The sequence below is a fragment of the Chiroxiphia lanceolata genome, chromosome 20, assembly GCF_009829145.1.
Source record: "Chiroxiphia lanceolata isolate bChiLan1 chromosome 20, bChiLan1.pri, whole genome shotgun sequence".
Lineage (NCBI taxonomy): Eukaryota > Metazoa > Chordata > Aves > Passeriformes > Pipridae > Chiroxiphia > Chiroxiphia lanceolata.
Window position 1 is genome coordinate 6,411,309 of NC_045656.1, and position 17,741 is coordinate 6,429,049.

Consider the following 17,741-nt stretch of genomic DNA (forward strand, 5'->3'; position numbering starts at 1 on the left):
CTGTAAGAGAGAGAGGTGGGATGTTCAGGCACAAATCAATGATTTTTCTCAAGCTGAAGCAATTAAACAGACAAGTTCAGTGCAGCTCCTGAGCAGATTAATTTCCAGAGTAACTGTGCACTGCACAGAAATTGCTTCAGTTCCATCACATTCCAATAGTGAATCCCTATATCCAAGGGCTGAAAGGGACATTGGAAGTTTCCTGTCAGTAACGCAGATTTCTCAAAAAAAAAAGGATCGTTTCCTCTCTCAAGGAATAACTAATTCAGGCTTTGTTCAACTGGCCTTTTCACTGCAGTATATTAATTAAGACAAGTTCATCTGAGTGTCACTTGGTGTCCAAGTCCAGAGAAGGAAGCAGTGGTAGTGGAAACAATAGTCTTTATCAGAACGTATTTTTAGGGTCTAACAAACACGCAAGACATCTTAGAAATATTTCCTGTTTACACAGAGCTGTACTATCTCTGTGCAATGATACACTGCACATCCTGGGGTTAGCCAGGAATCAGAAATATATGGAAGTTAAATGAGGCTATATTGGACAACATTCCTTGGTAGACATATTTCCTATTTTTAAATAAATTCTCTAACACCAGGGAATTATGAAAAGTTACCCGTAGACGGAAATTATTTGAGTGCAGATTTATATTAAAACATGCAAAATTTAAAATATGAAGCATAATGAAGCAGATCTCTCACAAAGACAAAAATGACACCTCTAATCACCCCGTGAAAAGTTCTCTGTGAAAAAGTGAAATTAGAAGAACCTGTTCTTAAAAATTAAGAAAGCAATTTAAGCGTTTGTGCATTTTCACAAGGAAAATACCAAACCCTCCTCAGTGGGGTAAGGGGGACAGAAATGCAAAATGACAAGTTCATTTAATATTGGGTTCATTGAAATAGGGGAAAAAAAATTAGATGAATCTGCTTTATCCAAAAGTAAAATAGCATCTGTCCTTGCCCTTCTTTTGCAGCCCAAAGCCCTACACCATGTTATTATTGACTGATTTCCACTTAAAACACTGCTGTATCTGTGCATTAAACATGACCAAAGTTTCCTGGAGAAGGGTTACCATGCACAAATTAATCCTCCCCACCCAAACCAATATGCTCAGTCCCAAATCGACAGAGGCCACGTACAACACTTCACTGCCAGGATTTATTTTAGAGGTACATGAAAAGGAAACACATGAGTATAAAAACATTTCCAGTGATTATAACATCCAATTAAAGGTGTTTTAAGAAAGATAAATTTCATCAGAAATTGCATCATTGCAGGTCATGGAATAGTTTGAAAAGCTACCATAGGTAACAGTAGTAAACAAAAGTGCCTCTGTGTGCATAATACTGAAGAAAGAAGTACAGTTCTGTGCAGCATCCTACTAACAAGCAGTTCCAATCCCAGCTGCCGTGGGCATTTTCAGTGAAGTCCTGTGGTTCAAAGGATTAGTTTACAAAATGCAGCTTCTGTGTCCAGCGACAGAGGGTTGTCAGCTCCCACACAACAGAAAGGCTCTCGAGTGTCTCGCCCCAGCAAAGCGGCTGCGTGGCTCCCCCTCTGAGCTGCTCCCGAACAGCAGATGCACCCTGCTTGGAAGAAACTGGATCTTGGTCCACAATGAATCACCAGCTGTGGTCTGGAATTCAAAGACCACTGTTCTTTGGGCTCTCCACAGAATCTCCTTGCATGGAGTATGGTAACGGTTACACGAGTGAAATCAGAAACGGAGGACAACTCGAGAACTGCAAGAGTTATTGCAGCTCAGCAGGGATTTGTCTGGTGCCCTAATTGCCATGAGAAGTCTCACACCTGAAAGATTCAGTGCAAAAACAAATTGTTGCGAGACCGGTACAAATGTGAAAACTGTTTCTAGTATTGTTCCAAAGTGTAACAGGAATGTACAAACTGTAAACCTCCAGGCAGTGTTCATCCAGGCAATGAACACAGGATCCTCTGAACCTGCCCTCGCTACTCACAACTGGGAGCAGTTCCCAACACCAAGCTTTAAGCTGAATATGTCTAAAACCTACAGAGGCCAAGTGTTCCTAACCCCCACTGCAACTACCTCACCAGATAACCTATGTGAGAGCTTCCACAGCACACAAAGACACCTGGCCCTCAAAAGATTTTATACAGTGGATGATACAAGCAAGTAACCGCCAAACGAACATCAAGGCGCTAACTTTCTATCTCAAAACAATCCTGAAAAAAATAAGGCTTTGAGAAAGAGAGCAAAAAGGAACTGATACATTTCTGAAGCAGCACTCCAGCATAAACACACCAACACCCTTTGCTCTTCCACTTGAACCAAATTTGCTCTTTTCCATCCCTAACCAGTGATTAGTAACTAACCCTACTTACCATGCATGGTAGGTAGCTGGAAGCTTTGTATCTGTAACAGGGGAGACTCACAAGTGCTCTTTTCCAGCACTGCAGTCTCAGATTCTGTGGAATGTTGGTGCTTCTTCCTATCCTTTCCAAATATCTCCATTTCCTCATCAAGAAACAAAACCATTTCTGAAGCTAACTACCCTTCAGGTTCCTAAAGGTACAGAAAGTTTCTTATTGCATCTCCACCCTCAAGTGCACAGGATGTATTAAGGTCTAAGCACCATTCGAAAACCAGAAATTTTTAAGACTGATTGCTCTAAATGGAAGAGATTTACAACTTTTATAGCACAGATTATGCCAAATTCTTCACAATCATGGGCTTCTCACCTATGCTAAAGCATTTCTTTCAGAAATTGTGGGATCCTGGTCAACTCCGAGCCAGGGACTGGTATAAAAACTGTGTTATTTTACTTTTTTTAATGAGGGGGGGAAATGCAATAGGCAAATTGCTTAATTGTTTTATAAAAGAAGAATTTCTAAAAAAATCAGGAAAAATACATTTTGATAAATGTATTTCAATTTGGAAAAATTAAAAATGGAAAATCCTACAGAGAGTTCTCACTAAGGCATGAAGAAAAGGATCTACCAAAGGAGACTTTACACACTCCAAAGATTTTGTTTTCATGTGACCTGTTGTCACACATGTTTCCCAAAAGGTAATTAGCTTACATTTGAAGGTCAAATAAAATTTCAAAACAAGCTAACTGGCCATATCTAATAAATATTTTAAAATAACTTCATTTAAACTCAAAATTTGGAAATCAATTATTAAGTGGTTACAGCATAGTAAATATTGCATCGTAAATAAAATATCCTCTACAAAAAAGGGAACGAGCCTAAAAATCTATTAAACGTGGCAACTTCCTTAGGTTAAATCATTGTATTAGAAATGTCTATCACCTTAAAACATACAGCATTCATTAAGTGCTATTTTTACAGTTCTCATCCAGTGCAAGAGAGTTACTCTCCCCGTAATAAAAATATCTGTTTCCACAATAAATTATCTTCCACGAGCTTACAAAGTTTCTGAACAATCCTACCTGTCTTACTCCATCTTCTAAGAGTAAAAAGCTTACAATCACTAAGATATAAAGAATCATCTGACTCCTGAATCAGGACCACTAAATGCCCTTCCTGTCTTCAGACTCATCACGTGACTCCAGATCGTCAGGTTTCTGCATCCAACTGTTCTCTTCCTGTGTCCAATCCTTTTCTATTGAAGTTTTGCTGGGCAGAATCTGGGAGAAAAACAAGTTAAAAAACAAATTAACAACTCAAACCCACTGTTTTGCTCTGCACTATCAACATACCATTACATAAAGATGTCTGCCATGCTTGCTAAGAATTGAGAAAATTTAAAAATCTAGTAAAAATCCACTAAACTGATACCAAAACATTAACTGTCATGCAAAAAGAAAGGCACATTGGATGTTGTATCCATGTCCAACTGACAACCATCCTGCAGAGTCTCTGGTAGATATTAAGCTCAGAGGCAACAGAAATACTCTGCCATGTTTCTTAGCAAAACAGAGAGAAAAACAGGAACAGTAGCACTGAGATATATCAGCCAGCCCAGTGACTTTCATTACTGTATCCCCTAAAGCAATGCAGTTCCAGAGTCTTTTAAAACCCCTTCATCCAACAACAGTGCAGAACTTCTATTTCAATCATTTCATGACACATTAGCACAGCCATGACAGCACGGAAAATTATGCACAAACAAAATTATTTTGGAAAAAACAGTGCTTGTGTAGAAGCAGCAATGCTTGGTCACTTCACCTTGCTTGTGCAGGTTAAGTGAGCCTTTCAGAAATTAAATGAAGCCTGTTAAACAATTAACTTGAGTTCCAGCTGTACTGTCTTTCCCAAATTCAAGTAACTAATATACAGGAAACACTTCTGTGCAAATCTATCACAGAATGGAGCACAAAGAGCTCACTTACAATCTGACAGAAACCTGGTAGCACTTGAGTTCTCATTTTTATACAAAGTAGGACCTAACATGAGAGCCTGAAGTTCCAAAAGTGAAAGCTGAGAGAGAAGAAACCTGCCTTATTTCACTGCTATGTGTTGCCATAACAGCTACTCAAGAGTCTTTTAGCACATCAGCAAATTCTTTTATGGGATGTTAGCCAGGACATATAATTTTTAGAATTCCTTCTGCTGCCACCTCCTCCAGTATTAACACAGTTGTACACATCAATGTTCAGATGCATGTGAAAGCAAAAGAAACTGAAAAGATCACACCAACACTAATCAGTGCTTCCAAATACCTTACCTGAAAAGGCTCACTGATACCAACTATTGTCTGCAAGTTATTGCTATAATAACACAGCAAAAATTCTCCTCCCATAGTAGGTATTTCTGAAGCACTCATGTAAACCTGGCAACAAGAATAAGAACAGGCAATGAGCAACTTCCACAGAAAAAGAATTTTACAAAAAATCAGTCTCTGCCATTCAGGACACCTTAAAAATCAGTATTGACTATTTATGAGCAGGTTTTAAAAAGTAAACTAAAAAGGATGAGGATAGAAATAACTCATGAAACCATCTGAAAACTAAGTCAGGGAGGAAAAGGAATATCCTTCACCATGTTAGCAAGATGAGTTGGTTCAGTGAGAAGGGAGAAGAAAAAGCCCAGAGTGGTTGTAGGGGAAAGGACAAGGCCACGGAGCAGCAGGGAGGGAGCAGAGCTGCCTCCTGGTGGCAACGAGCCGTTGTATGAACAGCAGAGCAAAGCACCACCTCGGTTTGCTCCTGTCCTGAAACCTCCCCGTCCCCAAACTGCACCCCACGGTGTCCTGCTAAAACAACATTCATAGTGCTCAGATTTCTAAGCTTTGTATTTACACAATACAATTTGGGTTCCTGTTGTAAACTTGGTGCTAACTTACAAAATCTTTAACGTGAAATAACTGCTTTCCCTTGTCTGGAAAATCTTATCCATCCTTGCACTCGCCGTGTCTCCAAAATTAAATTTCAATTTCTGTTTGTTCAGATAAATATCTCTGGCAACACACCATTTGTATTCCAAATAAGTTTTGTTTGTTTGTTTTCAATCACTTTAGGTAATCACTACTAGCAAGCTTTGTAACAGACAGCAGTTTTTAAAGAAGGACCCAAACACTCAGCAGTTAAAACAAAAAGTCTAAGAAACCCCAACCTGGAGCTGTATTAGGTACCTGGAACTAACTGTGTAAATACTCACAACTGTAACCAAAATAATAAATACTAAGGATACATTGAGCAACTTGGACAATCAGTGAAAAAGTGGCCCATTACTTAATGCAGTGGCAGAAACAGATTAAAATATAAAATGACAGTAGTTTTCGTACAGTGAAAAGTCACTACAGGAATAAATTGCTTTTTCATCAATTCCCTTAAGCTATATGATCACGCTGAGAAGGTGTGCCAGACTACCTGAAAATTACTAAGAATTAGGAAGAGGGATTTTAAACAATAATATTGCTCCCAATTAGCTTCAGCTGGGAAAGGGGATACAGAACCCCCCAGAGGAAGGGGATATGGGACAAACAGACCTTCAGTGCTACTCTGTGGGAAACTACATTAGAAAGAAATACAACTGACTTACTTGTTTACTGTCTTTGTTAGAAGAGATTTCATCATCTTCTACCCAAGCATAAGTAACATAATCATTCATATGCCTGAAAGTCACCTGCAGAGAAAGATGCAAACCATCAGCCTTCTGAAGGAAACAAAAAGCATATTACATGGAAAACTCAAAGTTGTGAGAGCTGTTTACTACTTCACTGATGTAATTAAAACACTGCACTTTTAGGATAAAAACATTTTAGGGGCACGCACATAACTTTTGTTTCTCTCACCCTTCCGCTAACTTATTTTTGTTCTTTCTTTGCTACACAAATCTCTTGAATTGCAGACATCAGGGGAGGACAGCTCCTTTCCATAGCTTCTGCAACATTTTATTTAAGTAAATCACCACAGTATCTTAGCAGAGAATCTAAGGGTGTGAAAGAACTCACATCTATGGAGCTAAACTGTCAGCACAGAAACTAACGGTAATCAAGGAGACACAACTAAATCAGAGAGTTCTGCACTGGCAAGAATCACAATGCCCTAAAACTAGCAACTACCTCCTCCAGTCCTATTCACCATCTTTGCTGAAGAACCATGATATGAGAACAGTACCTTGAAGAGCCCAATCCAGTCCCAAGCACTGCTCGGGAGTTCAGGCAGTGCGGAGTAGCGGATGATAACATCGTGCTCTGCACTCCACTCACCCTCAGGATTCAGCACGACCAAAGGAACTGAGACAAGAGGCTTCAACTAGGCAAAAGAACAGATTTTAAAGTCAGTCAACTCTGCCATTCTTTTAGTTATTCAAGTTATTCTCTGCCACACCTGCTGTGGGACTCTTAACTGAGTGGAAATAAACTGACACCAATTTGCTGCCTTCACTATAAATAGAAGGAAAGAGAGATTTTGGTTTAGAAAACCAGATTCTGTAAGGCAACACTTGGCAAAACAAACTTTTTCTTAACAACATAACTGGGACAGCACCTCCAGCCCGAATGTTCCTGTAACAGGTTTGTGGTCGCTGATGCCATAGCTCATGTGACTGACATAGTTATTCAAAGTAACAAAAATTGTCTGCTCTTCTTCAGAGAATTCGCCTTCTTTTGATGCATTCTGGCAGAGATGTTTCACTCTCCAAAGAATCCTATCAGTCCATGCTGGCTTTCGTTTCTTCTCACTGCAAAAATGTAAGGTAAAAGTGAAATGAGAAGAAAAGCAAGTTGGCAAAAGCTGAGAATGCTGTGCAAAATCTACTCAGAGTTCAAAGAGAGTCAGATACGTATCAATAAAAGAGGGCAATCGCATTCAAGCTTCATTTTACAGCTCTGTTCAAAATGCTTTACAACCAACATTTCCTCAATTTGAACTCCATTAACCACAGACCAGTTTCATGGGTTTCTGAAAGAGGAGTAAAATGAAGGGGAGAAGGGCATTTCAGTGGGTTAGTCGGCTTCATACAGGAAATGATACTTTCTCCTAAAAAAAAAAATAAATTCAAGAACATTGAGATAATACAGCAACTGCCCCAAGCTTCAAATGTATAGATATTCTGAGAAATGAGGGCATAAACATAAGGAATATGTAGAAGAGTGTGAATGATGTTCGAAATTATTCAAGATGATTGAGGACAAGTTTCTTTTAACAACAAAAAAAGGGGACAAACTTGGGTAGCTTATGGTAATCACAGGTGCCACAGCAATTATTTAAAAGTTCCTCTAAACTGTACCAGCCTGCATTGCAGGTCTTTAAACAACAGGCTTTCAGAATTCCATGATCAAGAAAGTTGTGCCTGCAACTGTGCTGCACATCAAACTGTATCATAACGCAGAGTTTCCTCCTATTCCATATCAGTAACAACAGAAGACACGAGCCTTCCGTGGTTCCCTCTGCAGGGGGAGGAAGACTAAACAGCAACTTCTCTGTATGGATGTGTCACTTCAAATTGAAATGGAGAAAAGATCATACCCTATGGAAGAGGAATTAGAATGGACTGGATTGAGTTATAACAGTTAATGAGCAGGATGTGTAAGGAAAACTGTCAGTTTTATAACTCTGAATATCAAAACCAATGCCATTTAGTTCAATATTCAACATATTTCTATTTTACCCCTTCCCATATGCAAGTCTGACTCACCTTTAGTAAGGTGGAAAGATTTTAAGTGACTAAGGGCCCTTATCCCACTTACTCCAGTAATTATATAAACCGACAGAAATCTTTATGAGCTGCCATATGTCTGCTCTGCTGTGCAAGAAAATACCAAAGAAACAGCTTAAGTTAATACACTCACTATTTTAGAGAAAATGGCAGATTAGATGGGAAACAAAACCTCAAAATTCACACTGAATAAGTATCAAAAAGTAACAAAATACTGTGGATTTCATTAAAAGCACACTTTTCAAGTCTGATCTCCCCCCATCTGAGCAAAGTCTCTCTGCTTGCTTGAACAGCAGCAGATCACACACAGTATGTGTAAGCACACTTTTTGTTCTTTAAATGAGCCAATACAGACTACCAGGCTATGAATCATTTGTAGAATGTCTGGGTTCGGATTATTATAAGTCTTTTTTGTTAACTGGATTTACTGCTGGTCTCGTTATATATCTTTACACTCAATTAAGGAGCAAAATGCCTTTGGATATAAAGGAATAACATCCAGTGTTAAGTGCAACAGCAGAGTAGATAACACTACAGCTTTCAGACAGGTTCAGAAAGGCCCTAAAGAAAATCAGTTGTCATCTGATTTTCAAATATTTCACAGAAATCAAATCAAAAGCTCAGAAAAGAGCCTTGTTTTGATTCTGAAATATTTACGAAACTACAAAATTCAGAAAGTTCTCTTCTTACTTAAACCAAAACAGGGACTTCTGTTCTCTGGAAATAAAGAAAAAGATCAGTACAAAACCCCTGTTTGGACAGGAACTTATCCTCCCGTTAAAATATAAGACTAATACTTAACAACAAACTTTAGCATCAGAGAAAAACTTCAGAAACTTAAGATTCTACATTTTCAACTTAAAATAATCAGCGAAGACAAATTTACATTAACTTTCAAATACCAGCATACCAAATAAAATGCTTAAACAGAGAAGGAAAACAAAAATTGCAGACAATTACTCTTTTTTTTTTGCTCCTTTCTGACAACCAGTGGGCACTTTTAGCCATAAACAACAAAATAGAAGTGGCCTAAACAGGTGCTCATTTATTCTGTTAATTCAGTCTTTCCAAAAAGGAAGCTGGGTTGTTTCACTACCTCCCTCATGCAATCAGCAGACTCCAGCTTCATCAGCCAGCAATATTAATTTATTCAGATTTGATCAGTGAACAAGCCTAACAGAGTAGCTCAACAGCCCCAGTCAACCAGTACCTTCAGGAAATTCAGGTTTACTTACTAAAGTGATATTTCACCAAGCCCACATTCACCCCCATATCCCACATCTTAACTCATCTTATTATGCTTTTACCTTGTATCATACACATCCGAGTAAAGGTCAAACTTGTAGGTGGGCTTAAACTGCAGAGGACCCTCTATGAATTCCTTAAGAAATGCTTCTGTCTTTTTGGCCATATTTAACTGCAGAAATAAAAAGTAGTTTTTAAAGTTCATGTTTAAAATGCAGAGCTTAAAGGGTGATTGAGAAAGCTCCTTCAAGAGTTCAACATCTCGGCCAGTACAACATAATTGGAAAGGTAAATTCAGAAGTGCCTCTGTTACTGCCAGAACCCTTGACATGATCTGTCTACAAGTTTTGAGGCAATTACACTCAAAACAAATTCCAGAATAAGGTTCTCTTAAAAATAATTCTTGGGAGAAGAGGAGAAATTAAGGTGAGGAACAACTGACAAGCCATGAAGTTCTAAGAAAGCTCCAGTCAAACACAAGCATTGTAAAGTAAGAAACTAAACAAAAGCAGAAATAGTTGGCAATTAATTGGGGCTTATGACTGAGAGAAGTGAGAGAATGAACAGCTAGACCTGTTTCACCTCATGACTACTCTGAGTCCGTGTTCTTTGAAAGAAATTAGAAACTCTAGAGGTAATGTTAACTAACATGCTGTTTGTATGCATTAAAAACCAAACCAAACAGACTAAGGCAACATACCTGGTCCTTTTCCCAGAGCAGACTGTAACGCTTGTTATTGATGGATTCCCGGACAAAGTGGATGCCATAGTCTGCTATCCGGAAATTCAGATCTCCAAACCAGAAGAGAACACTTAAGAAGAAGAAGAAGAAAAAAAAAAAAATAAATGCAAAAAAAACAAGGAAGATTTATAGGAATCCACTAACCCAAGGGAAGAATTCAACAGAATAAAAGCCATTATGCTAATTAGGTGCTCTAATCACTTATATTACTTAATGCAAACAGATTAAAAACAAACATTAAGTAGTTATAGATAAGCTTACGCAGGGACAACCTGCTGCTACACCAAAAATCTGAAGTAATTGAAACAGTAAATTAAGTCCCTTGCACTCTTGCTGCTTGCTCATTACTGCCTGAATATTAACTTCTTCTGAGCCTCCTAATGATCTGCATCTCTGAACACTGAACAGCAATCAGAAGGATTTTTGGTATAAACAGGCTTTCTAAAGCTTTCCTGCATGGCCTGTACAGTCTATATGCTAACTAATTTATGTAATTAAAGACAGGAAGAGAACAGCCTTGTAAAACAGATCTCCACCTTTCAGGTTATCTTTTTCCCCCCAGGATTCAGGCTGAAGGGACATTTAAAATAAAAACGACGGATGAAAAACCCCAAACCCAAAACTCTTCAGTGCGTGAGTTCACCATGTAATAGATAAAAACAACACCAACAGAACTGGGTGAGCAACTCACTCGTGCTCCAAGGTACTTGGAATATTCTCTCCTTCAAACTGCATTTCCAGGATTTTCTCAAAGTCATCCAGTCGCTGCTCCGTGTTCTCCATGTGGGCTGGCAAGTGGCAGTTCATAAAGCAGATCGTGTGACCATAGAGGGACATGCGAATGCTGACTCCTCCTTTGTTCCCCTGGGAGGGCAGATCAACAACATTCCCTGAACCTACACTCAAAGCCTCCAAATGTAACTATGAACAACTAAATCTTGCTATTTAGGTTTAAATCAATACAATTTCATCCTACAAAAGTCATTGCCTGTCAGCTAATAAACGAGCAGAATTATGGTCTGTGCAGTGCACTTGCACAGGCGGCTCAGACAAACGAATCTCGCTGCCTGTCAGTTTATAAATTTTTAACTGAACCACATCTCCTCCTCTCCCACCATGAAACCATTTAGAGGCACACACACCACCACAAGTAACCAGGGCAACCGAGTCTCAGGCACTTCCTTACCCAGTATCCATACAGGCCTGTGCGTGTGAACTGGGTGTGGATGTCCCGGATGAAGGGCAGGTGGATGTGCCTCACAAAGATCAGAAGCAGCAACCCCTGCATGCGAACGGAGGAGAGCTGGAAGAGGGACGAAAGAGGGAATGGTCATTTCCAGGGAGGCATTTGGAAAACTTGGGTTTACTCCCCAGGAGCTTTCAGGTGAAGAACACCACAGCAGAAGTCATGCAATGCCCTCGCCAAGCGTGGCTTTGATCCTGGGGCACAGTAAATGCAGGCACGTTCCAGTGCTGTGAAGAACACATTCCCTGCTTATAGACAAATCTGATCAATCCCTCAACTAATTAACACAGTTGTAACAGCATATTACACATCTGAATTTGACCTTGCCCAAACCTCTTTAAAGACTTTGCTTCTGCCTCCCCAGCCTCTTGTCTCTCTATCTTTAAGAATCCTGTTCATGAAGAACCAAATCCTTGACTTTTCACCTGTAATCTTACTAGCTCACACCTACAAGTCCTCCAACAGCAGCAAGTTTTTCAAACTGAACCATCCTTCAGCAGATCACTAAACATTCTAAATGCCACTAAAACACCTAAAAAGCACAGCAGGTAATTCTAGACATCTGCAAAAACAATGAGCTGCAAACAGCAGCAACTCCTGCCTGCAGTGCCTGTAAAAACTGATTTACCAAACACTTCCAAAGCAACAACAGTCAGGGAGCACATAAGACACGGGGGTTTTTTTGTGGTCTAGGGTTTTTTTTGTGTGTGTGTGGAAATAGTCTAATAAGGATACCCTTCATTAAAAAGTTATGGACTTTACAATGTTCCTGGCATGAGACACAAAATTAATTTTAAGTGTATGTTTTAATGATTTTAAATTAATTTAAATTTAAAATACAGGCATTGAAATATATTAATTGTAGTTCAATTTATGCTGGATTAATTTAGAAAAAGCCTACATTACAGTAAAAGCTGCTGTTAAGAACAACACTGACTATACAACTGCTGGAGAAGTACGTACATTCAGCCCAAAATTTAAAAAGGAATTTCTCCTTTCCCTGCCTCCATATCTACACAATTAAATGATTTCAGAATACATGTCAGTGTTCTCATTGTCCTTGACCCCAACAAAAAAACTAAACAGGATACTGAAGGGATGATGCATAAATATTTCAGTAGCCACCATTCTCCTCTCCATAATTACATTCATGAGATACCAAGATCTGCCAGTCCTGTTGATATTTGCTTTACTTCACTCTGCTGTGGCCAATCCCCAGACATTTCTCAAGATCCATATGAAACCACCTCTCTCTGCAGGTCTTGAACACTGCAAGACAACAATCCCTCCTCTGTTGGAACCAGCACTAGTCCCACAAATACTCAAAGCCAAATCCAGCAAAGACCTTGCACAGAGGGAACATGATCCTGTGGATGGTGAAAGAATTGACTATGACCAACTTAACACTCGGAAAACAGACCCTGTTATCGAAGGGACATAAAGCCCCAAGGATGACACTCACCTCTCTACACCCAACCTCGTCGCAGGTCAGCCAAGGGGTAACTGCTCCTCCCCCCTGGATAAGTCCTAGGATAACCTCTCCCTGCTGCCTGTTTTGATTTTGACCTGGCCTGACAGCTCCCTCCTATTATTGGAGCTAATCCAGTCCTGCTGAAAGCCATTAGGTGGCAGCATCCATTCATTAGTGTGTCCAAACTGCCACACTTATAAATTGGAATTCAAAATCAGCCAGGCATACCACTAGGAATTCTTTCAACTGTCTGTATGCAGGGCCTGAATGTCAGCCCACAGCCAGATTCTGAATGTTCATCAGCAATGACTTAACCAGAATGAACAATGTGGGTTTCTTCCTTTTTAAAATTCCCAATGGGTCCTTTGTTTTGTTTAATCACAATTAAAATAACAGCACGACTGCTGAGTCTGATTAGCATGCAGATAATACAATCATCTCAGCAAAATCACCCTGAAATAATGCTTGATTTAGAAAACCAATACAACATTCAAAAGGCTTTTAATTTCTCTTTATTAGAGGAATTCAGGACATCCTCCTATGTTTATTGTTTCCACTATTAAAATAGGCAGCTCTTTAGCTGATCTTATGCCCCAGATATTACCCAAAAATCTTGTCCTGTAAACTACCATATAATGTTGTAGGTCTTCAATCAAATCTGAAGTCCTCAGATAAATACACATACCCACTAAAATCCTGTTTTATGTATATGCAATTTATTTTTGCCTGCAAACAAGTTGGAAAAAAAAAAGAAAAGAAAAAGGAACCTTAGCAATCTTAACACAAATCACTGCCATTGCCTGGGATATTTATAGTGCAAGACTACATTGGAAACATCACAATAGTTCCCCAATATTGCACAGAGCAAGAAAATGTTCTACAGCAAGAGAGACAAAGATATTGTGCTCACAAGAGATATGCTGTTGAGTGTAAGTTCACATCACATTTCATTTTAAATAATCTTCATTACTCTGTTCCTTGAGAGTGTATTCTTACTAAGACAGGAGTATTTCTACTCATCACATGATTCTGCAGCACCTGCCCTTGCCATTGTAGCTGAGCAGCTTCTTGTTGTGTGTCACATCTGAGCTGCAAAAGCATCAGAACTGCCCAACTATTCCAAATGAGACATGAAAAACCACATGTCCAGTTTTTACTGCTAAAATTAAGGACGTTAGTATTAATAGAGAAAAATTAAAACTGCCCTTATCAACAAAGCAGGAAAACACAAGTGTGATGACAAATCACTTCTAACAAATGTGTACCTATGGAAGTGACTGACACCTGCAAAAAACACCGTCAACTAATCTTTTATAGAGAGTTTGAGGAAAAGAAAATCTGAATGGAGCTGGGGAAGACACTTCCCTTCAGTGCTGTGACACTGAAGAGATGTAAATAATTACCTTGATGTATCCCAAGGGAGACAATACAGTCATGAAAAAAATGCTCCACGGATCATCAAATGCCAAGTCAGACAGAAAATTGGTGATTTTTGAGTTCACCTCCTGTAAGCTGAATACATCACAATTATTCACACTGTATCAGTTGGCTTCAACACAATTCATATAACCTTTGCAGAGCACAGATCACAACACCCTAAGCTGAAGTCAGAAATTTCTTGCTGTTCAGTTTCTCACTCACAAGCAGTTCAACCCACCCCCAGGTCTAACACATCTAACACCGAGAAAAACAAAGTTAAAGGAGCTTATATACACATGAAGGCAGAGTTTCAGACAATGCTAGGTTCTGCATATGACAAATAACCTGTCAGGACTTCAAAATTTTAAGAAAGTTTGGAAAACACAATGGCAGATTATGCCTAATAAGCTCACACTAATTCCTTAAAACATGCTGAATATTGCATAACTGTCATATCAAAAGGAACATGCCTTTACCTGATAACAAAGCAAACAGCAGCCAAAACATTTTGTCTGTTTACAAAAAAGATATTCCGCGTTTTGTCACAAAATAGCAGCATAAAGAAGAGAAGCTTCTCCTGCTATAAATCATCTTTGTTGTCAGTTAGTACTCTGTTAGTTAGACTAACTAAGTTAGTCTTCACCTTCTGGTAGTAATAGTGTTAAACCATCTCCCAGACAGTGATTCACATCACACAGTCCTCCCAAAACAGACCATAAGCTGTTGAGACTTGGCAGTTTTGCAATAAACTTACAAAGCAAGTTCTTTAATATATACTTACCCTATAACATACATATCCATAGTCGGGCCCAGTGAATTGAGCTGGAGTAAACTAGTGACATCGGGAGGTGGAGAAGCTGTGCCCACATTCCAGGTGACTAAGTGCAGTCTACAAACAAACAAAAATCACACAAAACCATTGCTAAAACTGAAGCGTGCACAGGCAACCAACCCTAAGAACGCTCTGATTTCCCCACAGAATTCCTGTCTACGGAAAACAAAGATTTTCTGTCACTTTGCATCACTCAGAAACCTCTAAAGCCTTAAAAGAAAAACCCTAACGCCACCAGAAGAAACAACCAGCTGCGGGGGGGGGGGGACGACAAAACCTGAACTCTTGCCACTTCAGCTTTTTCCCGCAGATGAGGAAAGCTTCGTCCAGGGTGCGAGACACTTCCCTGTGGATCTCATCGTCCGAGCTGACGTCCTCCACACAGGCCATGAGGTGGGCCACTCTCTGCCGGAGCTGCAGGCGGCCGCTGGAGCCCGTGCTGCCGACGCTGCCGGAGCGGCCGCGGAAGTTGTGCAGGTTTTCCAGGTCGTTCAGGGAGAGCCCCTCGCACTGCTGAGACCCATCCTCGCCGCTGAGGGATGCCATCTGCTCCGAATCAAACCCGCCCTCGGAAGGACTGGCCCATTAAAATCCCAAGTGTATAAAAAACCCCAAGTCTTGGTCTTCCAGATCAAGTGGAATCCAGCGTTGCTTCTAACACAAAAGGACAAATGTAGGTGCAGCGATGCTGGGAAAAAAACCCACTCTGGCCTTGCCACTGCGCTCACTGGGCTGTTACAAAAGCTGCAATCACGTCCTACCACACACAGGGAATTGTTTCTTCATAATAGATTTAATGTGGTTTAATTATATAAGCTCGAGATTTAAAAGAATTTATTGTTGATTTGAATCGATCATGTGCCTGTCTGTAGGCGAGAAGAAATATAATCCTCGGCTCCCAAACATACAAACTTCTGACCAAAACCAAGCAAAGTTACTGCTCCTCCTGAGCACTGTCAGAAACATTTGCAGGTCATAGAACTCGTCTGTTGGTTTCTTTACAAGGCGGTGATTTCAATGTCAGAGCTCATAAAAAGAGATTCACTCAACCATCAGTCTTGCTACATGTCAGACTGACTTAAAAATACAATAAATGTTAATTTTCCATCCCTCTTAAAGGCCTATAAGGACCTTATAAACACTGATAATTAAATAGTGAATCCCACCAATACATCCATTATTAAGGTCATATTTTTATCCCCCAATCAGCTCAAGGTGACACACAATGTATGTGGAAGAGCTGAAAAGTGACCTTGTATACCACACTGAAATGATCCATAATTTCCCTCACTAACAGTTTCTCTTTGTAAGACTATGCTGAAGTCAGTCAAAAGCTATTCTAAAACGAGTTTACAAGGGAAAAAAATAATGTAGGTACACTGCAGATCCAATTCTACCATCAGAGTATCACTTGGGAACACTCTCCAGTTACTAATTTTGTAAGACAATTACCTGATTAAACAAAACTGAAATAATATTGAAGCCATCAGTCATTACTGACAGAAATTCAATTCTTCAAAGTGCCCAGTGACTACAGTACTGGTAAGAACACAAACTGCAGGGGTAGAATTTAGACCAAAAGCAAAAACACTTGTAAAATTTTTAAGAACATCCTTAATTATGCAGTTTCACTGCAGGGCCATACAAGCACTGCCCACAGTCAGGAGGGGGGATTTGAGTGATGCCCATTTCCACCTGATGTCACAAACACAACTTTTACCACAGAGAGGATTTTACTCATGGCAGGGGGTTTGGGACATGATCTTAAAGGTCTTTCCAAGCCAAACCATCCTATGATTCTATGAAACCATCCTGGAAGCTTCCAGTCCCACTGTCCTAAATACAAGCAACGTACTGAAGTTATTTGTCATCGACTCCTCAAATGATTCAACAGTAGAGAATTTTTTAGGGTCAGAGTGTTTATAATACCACCTTCAGATGATTTTTAGGATCTTTGAGCAAATGCCAGTGTTTGTTGGTTTGGTGTTTTAATTTTCGCGTCACAGTCACCCAACTACCCTCTAAGTAGGTTTCTGTAGCAAACCGAGCCTACAGAACATCACTTACTGACAGGGGGAAAACACAACAGACAAACATCGTAAAAGCAGAAGCCAAAGACCTACTCAAGCTCCTTCTTCCTCACAAAAAGCGACAAGTTCGAGACGCCCGGTACGTTACGGACAGGTAATGTCTATAATGTAGCGGAGATGCCCGTGCCCTCATTACACACAGCAAGGGACCCAGCAATGCCCCATAAGCCTCCCTGAACCACCCCAGCACCGGCCTCCCAAACCACAAAATCAGCTTTTCTCCTCTCTTTCATATGACTGCGCAACGCCGCCAATTTGTGTGACACCCCTCCCCCCCCCCTCCGGCTAATAAGCACAAACACAAGTTTCGCTAATTCTCGGCTAATTTACGTAACCGCTTGGCTGCACTTTCCGGACGAGCTGCCCTCAGACCCGCGGCCCCTCCGCGCCCACCGCTCACCTCAGCTCCCTCACGGGAGGGCCAGCGGGCTCCATGCCCGGGGGTTCCCGCAGGGAAGCGCTGCCGAGGGGTCGGGGAAGGGGACGGCGGAGAGCCCCCGGGTCCCCTCACACGGCCCGGCCCGGCCGCGGCCTCCGCGCCGCCCTCAGCGCTCCGACACCATTGGCGCGCGTGACGGGGCCGGGACAG

General features: G+C 40.4%; 1 protein-coding gene across 2 annotated transcripts; it reads right to left on the minus strand.

Annotated features, from left to right (window-relative positions):
• Positions 1-1,137: 1,137 nt before the first annotated feature.
• Positions 1,138-17,722, minus strand: INPP5K (inositol polyphosphate-5-phosphatase K). Of its 2 annotated transcripts, XM_032707664.1 has the most exons (13): positions 17,553-17,722; positions 15,012-15,119; positions 14,215-14,323; positions 11,281-11,397; positions 10,786-10,958; positions 10,053-10,164; positions 9,415-9,524; positions 8,798-8,824; positions 6,937-7,129; positions 6,565-6,702; positions 5,987-6,070; positions 4,671-4,775; positions 1,138-3,630 (listed from the first exon to the last, which is right to left on the minus strand). In XM_032707664.1, the coding sequence occupies exons 1-13, from the start codon at positions 17,585-17,587 to the stop codon at positions 3,514-3,516; spliced, it is 1,428 nt and encodes a 475-aa protein (XP_032563555.1). In that variant the 5' UTR covers positions 17,588-17,722; the 3' UTR covers positions 1,138-3,513. The 2 variants fall into 2 exon arrangements, with proteins under 2 accessions (XP_032563555.1, XP_032563556.1); XM_032707665.1 differs by lacking the exon at positions 8,798-8,824 and having other exon boundaries at positions 17,553-17,721.
• Between the last annotated feature and the right edge of the window lie 19 nt (positions 17,723-17,741).